The sequence below is a fragment of the Rhagoletis pomonella genome, unplaced genomic scaffold (assembly GCF_013731165.1).
Source record: "Rhagoletis pomonella isolate Grant_MI unplaced genomic scaffold, Rhpom_1.0 Rhpom_scaffold_00005, whole genome shotgun sequence".
In the NCBI taxonomy this organism is placed as follows: Eukaryota; Metazoa; Arthropoda; class Insecta; order Diptera; family Tephritidae; genus Rhagoletis; species Rhagoletis pomonella.
In genome coordinates, this window is record NW_023458559.1 from 50,809,969 (window position 1) to 50,822,357 (window position 12,389).

General features: G+C 37.3%; 1 protein-coding gene across 1 annotated transcript in view; it reads left to right on the forward strand.

Annotated features, from left to right (window-relative positions):
* The first annotated feature begins 2,612 nt into the window (after positions 1-2,612).
* Positions 2,613-12,389, forward strand: part of LOC118739156 — an 18,690-nt gene continuing 8,913 nt past the window's right edge. The window contains exons 1-2 of the mRNA XM_036470337.1: positions 2,613-4,822; positions 9,449-12,370. Of these exons, the coding sequence (XP_036326230.1) occupies positions 9,523-12,370 (2,848 nt within the window). The 5' untranslated portion in view covers positions 2,613-4,822; positions 9,449-9,522. The remainder of the gene's footprint in view (positions 4,823-9,448; positions 12,371-12,389) is intronic.

Sequence of the window (12,389 nt, forward strand, 5' to 3'; positions counted from 1 at the left end):
GTTGGACTCGGTGGGCGCTTGAAAAGCAGAGCAATTTATCGACAAATAAAATCAATTTCTAATAAGTAAGAAAGTCTTAAGTTCGGGCGGAGCCGAACATTAAATACCCGGCGCAAGTGTTAAATATATGTTTTCCGAAAACTACCGCTACATGGTAAGCTAGGTTGGTTTTACCCCTATTTTAAACATCTTCGATAGAACGTTCAGTTAGACATAATGAGATAAACTTATATAGCGATATGTGGGCGATATCACGCCAATTTTCCAAAATTCCAAACAATGTTACCTCTTTTCAAGGGATTGTTGTTAGTATAAATTTTGAGTAAATTAGCGTCCTTAAATTTCGAAATATTGAAGTTTCAAGCGTTTCTGAAATTTACCGTTATATGAAAAGCGGCCGTCATTTTAGTCCGATTTCAATAATTTTCAACGTTTTGCTTTTATGTGGCAAGCACAATAACCATACCGAGTTTGGTACAAATTGGTACAACGGTTACAGAGATACATATATGTGATCATAGGTGGGCGGCGCCAAGCCCATTTTCCAAAATTTTAACATAAATGTAATTCTTGGTAAAGAATTGTAGCAAGCATCAATTTTTAATAAATTAGCATTAATATTTACTGATTTATCCAATATTTCGTATTTCTCTAAATTAGAGTTATATGGGATGTGGGCGTGCTTATTGTCCGATTTTAAAAATTTTCGGCCATTTGGTATGTTGTACCAAGGCCAACAACTGTGCCAAGTTTGGAAGAAAGTGGTGGAGCGGTTACTAAGATATACGAAAATAAATAAAAATAAAATGTATAATATTCTTATTTTTCGTCTAAAAATTATTGTAAATATCAATTTTGAGTGAGTAATCTTCAGTAGTTACTAAAATATCGCAGTTTTCGTAGGAGGTAGGCGTGGTTATTGTCCGATTTTGCCCATTTTAAATACCATCCGTCCTACGCCCGAAAGAAGTGCACGCACCAAGTTTCGTTAAGATATCTCAATTTTTACTCGAGTTATCGTGTGCACAGACGGACGGACGGACGGACGGACGGACAGACAGTCACCGCTTAATCGATTTCTCTTTTCATTCTGATCATTTATGTATACATTTGTCTATATCTATCCGGATTCGTTTTGCCTGTTACAAACAACCGTTATGTGAACAAAGTTATAATACCCTTGTGCACAAGTGCGCTCGGGTATAAAAAAGCCTCATCATGCCCGTCCTTTTGCATATAGACTTAGAGACATGGACGGCATCGGACAAAGATGAAACGGCTTTTGGAGGTTTTCGGAAGAAATATTCTACCCAAAAGTTATAGCCCTTTTCGAGTGAACGACATGTGCCGAAGAAGATGGAATGAAGAACTTTACGAGCTTCTTCAACCACGTGGATACAGTTAATCGTATAAAAATGCGATTGTGCTGACTTGGACATGTCGTACGCATGGACTATGCGGAACCAATCAGAAGATCGCTCGACTCGGGAACCAAGTGTTGGAACACCGAGCGACGCGGAAAGCAATCGAAGTAACAAATGCAAACACCTGTCTGCTCTTGGGTTGAACAACTGGCACAACTTCGAAAATGAGAAAGGCAATTTATCTTGCCCCAAATCGACAAACGGTTGTAGTGCAAAGTAAGAAGATACACTCCTTGGCTTGACTATAACGGGTGATTTTTTAAGAGCTTGATACCTTTTTTTTAAAAAAAAAACGCATAAAATTTGCAAAATCTCATCGGTTCTTTATTTGAAACGTTAGATTGGTCCATGACATTTACTTTTTGAAGATAATTTCATTTAAATGTTGACCGCGGCTGCGTCTTAGGTGGTCCATTCGGAAAGTCCAATTTTGGGCAACTTTTTCGAGCATTTCGGCCGGAATAGCCCGAATTTCTTCGGAAATGTTGTCTTCCAAAGCTGGAATAGTTGCTGGCTTATTTCTGTAGACTTTAGACTTGACGTAGCCCCACAAAAAATAGTCTAAAGGCGTCAAATCGCATGATCTTGGTGGCCAACTTACCGGTCCATTTCTTGAGATAATTGTTCTCCGAAGTTTTCCCTCAAAATGGCCATAGAATCGCGAGCTGTGTGGCATGTAGCGCCATCTTGTTGAAACCACATGTCAACCAAGTTCAGTTCTTCCATTTTTGGCAACAAAAAGATTGTTAGCATCGAACGATAGCGATCGCCATTCACCGTAACGTTGCGTCCAACAGCATCTTTGAAAAAATACGGTCCAATGATTCCACCAGCGTACAAACCACACCAAACAGTGCATTTTTCGGGATGCATGGGCAGTTCTTGAACGGCTTCTGGTTGCTCTTCACTCCAAATGCGGCAATTTTGCTTATTTACGAAGCCATTCAACCAGAAATGAGCCTCATCGCTGAACAAAATTTGTCGATAAAAAAGCGGATTTTCTGCCAACTTTTCTAGGTAATAAAATTCAATGATTTGCAAGCGTTGCTCGTTAGTAAGTCTATTCATGATGAAATGTCAAAGCATACTGAGCATCTTTCTCTTTGACACCATGTCTGAAATCCCACGTGATCTGTCAAATACTAATGCATGAAAATCCTAACCTCAAAAAAATCACCCGTTATATATGTACATACACAAATCCATCTAAGTTGGTGTACGTAGGTCCAATTGATTGATGAGAAATCAAATTTTAGCATAAGAAAATCTATTTATTTGTATAGATTAAATTAAGTTTGAAAATACAGATCCCTTGTGTTGAAAATTCTAAATTTTTCACAAGAAAAAATATTTATTTTTGAACAAATGTACTGCGCTAGTGAAGCTTCTTTAACATAATGGCATAAATGAGTTACTTGAATTATATTTATTCTAAATTATGCTATGTGTGTATTATTATCAGATCGTATTTTATATTGTGAAACATTGAACTGAATATTAATTGTATTGTACTTAATAGGCTTAAGAATGAATGTACATACATATATGAATTACAAAGTAATACTTACACACATAAATATATATATACATACGCATACGTGCATATAAATACATACTTGTATTTAGGCCTACGAATCAAAGGAAAATGGCTCAAAATTAATTTTTAAATTTAGGAAAAGTAAAAGAACAAATGAATAAATCGGAACTGCAATGGAATAACCATTATAAATCTCTTTTATTTTTGCTTCATTCTTAAGCGGGAATCACACTATTTGTACATTTGTGCATATTTTATTTTACGATAGTCGCAGAGTGGTGTTGTCTAGAAATTTTTATCGAAAATGAGTTCAACTCAATTAAAAAATGTACAAACAACCGCATTTTGTAACTGTCCAAATGTGCAAATGGTGTGATCCCAGCTTTATATACATCATAAATGTACATCGCCTGCAAATCGATAATTTACACTAAATAATTTAGTTAGTTATTTGTGGTGTATGAATATTGTAATTTGTTATACACAATTGGTGAAGTTGCATTAATCAAATAAGTTGCCTGTAGTTAACAAATTAGCACAATTTTTTCAATCGAAACACACGGTATTGGTCTAAAATGCGCACAAAAATGCACTACACCTACATACATATTTATATGCAAGTATGACGTTTGAATGTTTTGTTATAAGGAGTAATTGGTTTCGGAGCCGTGTTAAAAAAAAAATAAATTTGTTTGAGAAATATTTTTTTCTGAATAAAAGTATTTATTTTAAATGTAGATAAATACCTAACAAAAATGTTAAATCGTAATTTTTATACATTGTTCAAAACGTTAAAGAAAATGTTGCATGCAGTTATTTTTGATGAGCGATTATGTAAATAACAATTTTTTGAACATGAATTTAAAAAGCATTGTACCACATATTATTCCATTTTGAAGCAATTTTGAGCTTCGCCGTAGTCGAAATGCGCTTTTGTGAGCCGAAGTAATTTTAAGTGAATGAAATAGCAAGACAGATCGAACGCTTATGTTACCAGCAAACTAAGAATTTATTTTCGTACTATATCTTAATTACCGCCGAAAGCGAATAAGGCGAATGCAAAAAAATTATCTACGATTTGCGGCAAATTTTATTTAATCAACTCACAATGAACTTACCTTTCTAACTGAACTGGATGATGATTGCCCACTCACCATAAACTGCTATCAACCACAAATTTTATCAACCTCACTAGTCGACAAAAATCAAATGCCCAATGCAACTTAAAACGAAAAAAAAACAAAAATAAACAAACCAACGAACTTAAAACATTTCTTAAATTTTTATTCATAGTTTTGTCAATTTTAATTAAGGAATGGCCCAGCTTTACTTGTTAAAATCATAGGCATAAATTATAGTGTGACTACAAGCGCAAATTTGTATATCTTGCTTCATATTAATTGATTATTGGTTCCATATCAGAAAAAACAATTTTTCGTCAAACAATCGCAAGCACAAATAGTTGTAAGCTTAACCCTTAAGCTACTTAAATTCGATCTTCCATAACTGGAAAGAATAAAAAACGAACTTTATTTTATCGAAAATTTATCCAAAGTTTCGAAAATGTTAAGAGCGTGAATTTCCAAAATTCTTAAACAGTATCACAAATAATACACCTCGCAGCTTGAGGGTTAGGCGACTGATAAGATTGATTTTTATATTTTAATGTTAGCTATAAATGCTAAGTTATAATAATTTAGAATTTGAAATATTTTTAGTTCTTAAAAACAAAAAAAAAATCATAAGAACATAAAACTAAACAAAAAACACCATTAAATCTACGTAACATACTATTGAGTATACATTTTACTTTGAGCAGTTCGCGATTTCGCATTGCATACAGCTATTCGTCGTATACCTGGTAAATATGCGCTTAGATGCTAATTAATGTACATTATTACATATCTATTGTATTTCTACTTATGATTAAATATTGTGTATTCTTTTAAACCTCTAATCAATCACAAATCAAACCAAAATGTATATGTACAATTAGTAGTGTGGCATGTGCGAATTGGTGCCATTAATTCCCTTGCAAAATATGGCGTTTTAAGTATAAAGAAATTAAGTACATATTTTCTTGTGCACCTACCAAACTGTGAGGGTGTGGTATACAGGATTTTTGAACGAGCACTACTTACTATGTGTTGGACAATAAAGCATTTTACTAGTAAATATTGGTTTATGAAATATCTATGTAGCTACTGCGCTAACTCTTCTTTCAATCATTTTCTTTATGAATTTATTTTTATTTAATTACAAAATATTACATATGTAATGATTTAATTGGTCAAGCGTTTATTTGAATTACTATGAAGTTGGAACTGAGTGTGTGCGTTACCCACCTCTAAACAAACTGTGATAAATGCAATATTTAATCAATCATATGTTTAGGCTAGTGCAATAAACATATGTATACCACATATGCTCATACATACATATATACATATAAAAATTGTATTAAAAAATGCGCAGAAAGCAGTACTTATTGATTCAATTTCGTAACATGCAATGCAAACCCTTAGCCTAACCAAAGTTCTACAAATAGCACGTAAAATGTATATATGTAACACTTGTTCCCTAACTAATACTAAACGGTTTATTTATTTCGCATTTTACGAAATTGTATTGAATATTGCAAACTGTTAGAAAAACTTTTTTGAGCATTTGTGTTTTGAAAATGGGCAATAGAGCTGATTATTACATATGCATATATAAGGCTAGGTTGAGCTGGTATAAAACGCACGGCTCGGGAAAGTAAATAGAATACAAATTTTAAAAATTTTTATATCATATCATATCTCTTATTATTAATATCAATTATTTCTCAAAAAAATTCCTACAAGAGTAAGGCGAATTAAAAGTTGCGATCCCGTACGTGTCCGAACTAGACAGAATTAGTCAGATTTTACTGGAAATCAATCCCGTACTCCGTTCTCTGGCAATTGAGAGGACAAATAAGAAAGTAAATAAGGTCCTCTCTCTGTCAGAAGTTTCGAGTTTTAGTCCGAAGATTTTTTGTTGCTAAATTCTGGTGAATGTGTCAAACGATCAGCTGTAGGGTGTTTGCCAACCAAATTGTAAACAAAAGAAAAATGCACTCTGCCAATGCATGTTGAAAAGTATTAAATTACTTGTTTAAGTGGATTCTAATGAATTTGAAAGTATTTTTAGTTACAAAATTTACAACCCAAATTTGGAGATTATGTTGAAGTTGTCATTTTTTACTTTAAAGCGATCCCGTACCTTTCTGTGCTACTCTCTCGCTGTGAGCGAATTTTTTTTTGTTTTGTCAGGTTTACTAGTTTTAGTCCGAGGAATACGGGATTGGACCTAATATATGGTGATAGCAGGAGTACGAAAACAAAAATTTGCATGTATTTAGTTTTTGCTTTTGCGTCGTGAAAATCTGTAAGAGTGTGTGTGGAAGTGCAAACAAAATATTTCCTTTGACATCATAAAGCCGCGAGGCGATACAGATAGACAAAATCAGCTGATCTAGTAACACCTTCTTTAAATAAATTCGCCTTAAGAAATAGCATCCCAATTTTGAAATCCACTTTCATAGACGCCTACGAGATTCTTTGTTTTATTAGAAAACAGTGAATTTTGTGTGCTCAAATTTCTTACGTGAAAACACGGTCTCGCAAACAAAATTGAAGCTTGAAAAAATATGATGCAACACTACTAAACGTCAATTTCAAACATCCATTAGAGACTTTGTCGATGGAAAAATATGATGCAAGCGTCACAACTCAAAATAATACGTTCATCAGAAAATGCGAAAAGCTATATGGTAGCGCATGCTAATCATATGGGGAAGGACGACTTTACCTTAGGTTTTTTTTTTTTTTTAACAAATAATAACAAAAATTTGCTCCAGCTTTTGCTGAAAGGCAAATAAAAGCTCTGTGTACATTTTTAGTGCATAATTTCAAAAATGCCAAATTTTGAGTTGTGAGTCGTTTGAAGATGGTGTGCGATATATTCTCTGTGGTCGAGAGGCAACTAGCAGGCCAATAGTTTCTCTTCTATGCCGACTGACGCCAATTGGAAATGTCAAGTGAAGCCAAGTCCTTCTCCACCTGGTGTTTTCATCGCCTTCCTATTCTTCACATCTGGAGCATTTCTGTCCAAGCCATCGAAGCCGCTGTATTTTAATCCGCCGCACTATGTCTATATCGTTGTAAAGCTCATACATCTCATCGTTCCATCGTTTGCGGTATTCGGCATCGCCAAAACGCAAAGGGCCACAAATCTTTCGCTGAAGCTTTCTTTCGAAAAGCTCAAGAGCCGCCTCATGAGATTTTTTCATTGTCCAAGCTTCTGCGCCATACACCAGCACGGTCATTATTGAGTCTTATTTTTGTACGACGAGAGAGGACTTTACTTCTCAATTGCCTACTATGTCCAAAGTAGCATTTGTGGCAAGAGTAATTCTCCGTTAAATTTCAAGGCTGACATTGTTATTGGTGTTAATGCTGATTTCTAAATAACCAAACTTTTTCGAACTTATAACGCGTATGCACTGACTGTTTGTCTGATGACAGGAGATATTTCGTTTTGTTCTCCTTCACCAAGAGACCCACGCCCTTTGTTTCTCTATCTAATTCCGATAAGGCACACCAGACGTAGCCCTTGTTTTTACCGATAATGTCGGATGTCGCTGACATACGTCAGCAATTGTGCTCTCTTGTAAAAATTGTGCCTGAACGGTTTAGTTCTGCGACTCTTATTATCTTCTCCAACATCAGGTTAAAGAAATTGGACGAAAGTGAGTCGCCCTGTCTGAAACCTCGTTTTGTATCAAACAGCTCAGAGAAGTGCTTCCCAATTCTGACGCAGCTGATCGTATTGCTTAACGTCATCTTACACAGCCGTATTAGTTTCGCGATGATACCAAATTCACACATTGCGACAAATTAGTTGACGTGTGCCGATTAGGGTTGTCCCAAAATGCATGTGGGAAAAGTAAAGTACCCCTATTTTTTATTTCGAGGTCGCTCAAATCGTTCAAAGTTTTCCAGGAGTTTTATAGTTTTCGTTGGGAAAACTCTGTTTTTCTTCAAGAGATTCCCAATGATAATACCCATTTATATATTTAACAATTTCTTCATAGTAACTATATTTTATAGGTCCGCCCAAACCCCCAGAAAATGCTATAGGGTGATAAATAAAAAATCGTTTGCATTAAAAAATAGTTAAATAAACAATTAAGCATTGTTATTGGAACTCTCCGATCTAAAAATATTGATTTTCAAGAATTCTATACCATTTCTACGAATAGTTGTTTTTTCCATATAAAATACTTGGAAAACTTTGAACGCTTTGAACGACCTCTAAATATTTTTTGATTTCGAAATAAAAAATAAGAGTATATTTTTTCGATATAGAACAATCCTTGGGGGTGAGAGCATTAAAATTCCGACTTTACTTATTTTGGACCACCCTGTGTCTATCCTATATTCGCGAGTCTTTTCCAATATTTGGCGTTTGGTGAGTACCTGGTCTATGGTGAACTTGCCAAGTCTAAAGACACACTGATAAAGCTCAATCAGTTCATTGACGGTGGGCTTTAGTCTTTCACACAATACACCCGATAAGACCTTGTAACCTATGCTGAAAAGGCTGATACCGCGGTAGTTGGCGCGTATGGCTAGATCGCCTTTCTTGTGGGCTAAGCGAACTCAAATTCCCGTCGTCAGGCATGCATTCATAAAGGTTGATGCATGCAACTTATCAACTACTCGCCAACGTACTTGAATAGATCGGCTGGCGAGCCGTCAGCTCCAGCAGCTTGGATGTTTTCCGCCGCGTAAGTCGGCACATATTACCTCTTAGTTAATTTTAAATCCACCTCTGATAACACCACGATGCAATGTGGGAAACCCGTGCATACTCATACGGATGTGTCGAATACAACCTTCTACTAGGTTCGAATTAGGAAGTTATTCTACGAGCCGTTCGAACTAAGTGAAGTTTTAGGCAAGCCGACTGACATTCCTGCGACTTTTTTAATAAGATGTCCGAAAACCTAATATGAGCTGACTATTTGAATGGCAGCACATACAGTAAAATCAGACGGAATCAATACTATGGTCCTGATGGCTATGCGTCATTGATGATGTATATCTAAGAATTTTGTGATATATTTCTGAAAAATAACAAGATGTTCGTAATGCAAGTCCGTGCGTTTTATACATAGTTTTTGTAAAAAATTCAATCGACCCTTAGGTTGATGAAATCCTTGTATAGAATATTTGGAAATATGCATATGCATGTAAATCTTTTATATCACGTCCGACTAATAACTGTGCATATATATTTTGAGAAAGAAAAATTAGCAAACTATCATCTAATAATTTTAAACACATTTCTTTGATTTACCAAATTATCAGTATGATCCTTAATATGTCCATATCTATGTTTAAGAAAATTCCTATAATTTTTGTATGTATTTTTCCACATTTCATTTCGACTTATCCAGAGCGTATCAGCGCGATTGCAACGTTGTTTAGCGGTTATAAAATCAAAAAACCTTCACTAGCACATAGCACCGCTATGGCGAAAAACAGCGGCAGCAAAACTACCCTCGCCGGCAGCAAAATAAAGTCCACACACAATTCTCGCGAAACGAATACAGCGCCGGGCCCGAGTAAACGCGTCACTATCTCACCCCAAACCTTCTCCAGTCCGCTTTCAGCACAGCGCAATTCCTCAACTTCACCAGTCAGTGTGCGTACAAATAATCCTATTATCACTACCGTTGAAGTAGCAACTGATCCCAAACTGCATAAAAAATGCGCTGTGGTGATGCAGGAAAATGAGGAGGTTCTTAAGTACAAGAAGCAAGAGATTGCCTTCATTAACGATTTGTTAGAGAAGCAGAGAGAAATGCAGCGACAACGCGCTTTTAAGCGTCAAGAATTTCAGAATATTTTAAAACAAAAGCGTGAGGAGGATAAGCGATTGATGGCGGAAATTGTAGAAATCAAACGCCAGCGAGGTGAAGCACAAGAGAAGTCATTGCTGGCGCAGGAACAAGAAGCCCCGCAGCGGCAACAACAGCCGCCGAGTATTTTGAATCGCAAACGAATGCTTGTGAAAGAACGAAAAATTAAACTTAAAGCAAAAACAGCAGCGCAAAGTCGTTCTACAGCACCTAATCGCATGGCGGGATCGAATGGGCAAAGTGTGTTAGAGGCGGCTGAAAATAAGAAAGGTACCGCTGTGAGGAAAGCGACGAAAGTACACGTCTTGAAACTAACAGCTGGTGCTGATCCAAAAGTGGATGTGGCGAAAGATGCAAATAATATGAGTGCAATGGGAAAGCAAGGCAATATGGCAGCAACTGTGACATATATGCCAGCAGGAATAGGAAATGATGCGGGCAAAACAACGATAGAACTGGCAAAGAGGCGAGGCAACAGTGAATCGGAAGATACTGCCGTGGGAACATTTGGTGCTAGCAGCACTCAAATGCAGACTCCTGAAATGTCGAGTAAATCGTTGAAAACGGGTGACTTGGTCGCTTCTTATGTTCTGAAAGATCAAAAACATGGCACTACACCAAAATGGAAAAATGTTGTAGAGGCAGCGAGCAAAACAAGTTTATCTGAAAAACCAAAAATACCGCAAGTAACAGCAGCAACGATACCAACATCGCATACGCGACATGCCAAATCCATGACTCCCACGCGCTCAATATCAAAAACACCGACAGCTAAAGCAGACGGAAATGCAGCGCCAACTCGCAAAGGATATGCTCGTAAAGATTTGCTGCTAAATTCCTCACATACATTTTCCTCGCCCACTTCTTCCCGAATGGATTTATTGCGCGCACCTTCATTATCGCCATCAATATTTAGGAATCGCAGTGGTGTGGAGGTGCGGCGTAGCATGCAAGATCCTTCTAGCAATTCAGACTTCCCATCGAACGCGCCTTCGTGGTTGCTGAATTCATCGCCACGCACGCTAACAAAAACAGTTAAGGTACGCTTGAAACGCTTGCAGCATTTAAATATGAACTCTTCCTCGTCAAGTTCATCTGATAAAACATCAAATTTGAGGCCTGCATCAACTATACCTGTCTACCAAAATGAAAACGGAACGAAAGAACAGCAACTGGATGCCAAAAGAAGCACTGCAGAGTCAGTGGCTCCGACATTAGAACTTGAACATGAGAAAATAGAACGTACAAAAAAGTTGAAAGAGCGGATCAAGACGCAATGGCTAGAGATGGACGAAAAACTTGGTGCAGGCTACACAAATATTGTTGAAAATGTACTTACAAATACATCTAAGGGAGTAACCCCCAAACCGCCATCGCCCACGGTCGAAGAGCATGACAAAATAGAATGTTCGCAAAAGTTAAAAGAGCGACTCAAGACGCAATGGGAGATGGACGAAAAATATACTGCCACCGTCACAAAATACATCACCGTTGCAAATACATCTAAGGAAGAAACCCCCAAACCGCCATCGCCCACCGTCGAAGGGCGTGCTAAGAAAGCGATACGACGGAAGACGCAACGAAAGCAACAACAAGTCAACCACAGTAAAAAGATGAAATTATCAGAAAAGCCGTCGCGTAAACAAAAGGAAAACAAAACGCAACAGGATATCGCAATTAAAGAGTGCAAGGTAATCCCTGCCAATGTAGCTGACAGTGCCAAGTTAGATGTAGATGATGGAGGGCTGTGCAGCTGCAATAACAGCCAAAGCGAAAAGAAAACATTCAGTCTAGAATCGGCGAGTGAAAACAAAAACGTCACAGAAAGTCTTTGCAAAACTCCGGTTGGCCTGGTAGACACTGCAGAAAACAGCGCGCAACAAGAAGTAACAGAGCAGCAGTCATCGAAGAACGACGAATGCGTGCCTAGTGACGAAGCATTGCTAAGTAGTCGCGAAGAAAACAGTCCAAATGTTCCAATGGACATGGATGGTAGCAATATTGTCGAAAAGCACCTTAAAGGGAAGCATACACACGGTGCCATAGTGACGCAAGTTGTGGACGTGACACCGGGCAGACATATAAAGGATAGTCTATTGAGCGATTTGATACTAGCCACAGCAGCAACTAGATCTTTAGTACCGAAATCAAGTGAATCATGTGATAGTGCGACTAAGGCAGTTAATGCCAACGCACCTGCCATAGATTTGTCCAGTGCTGAGCAAGTTGAAGACGGCTGTCCGACACCTCTTTCCGCTGCCTTCCCAAGCGCCAAGCCAAGCTCACCGTTGACTGAGAATCTCACTCCAAAGGTACAAGAGCAAATATCGAATGAAATGGTAGCAGCTGCTGCGAGTCTAACCATGTTGGCAAATACAACGAAAAAACCATCAACAGCACTGAGCTTAATCTCACACGAGCTGCAAAACGAAAATGGTGACTCTCTACTGGCGACAGGCATAATATTGCCAAAGAG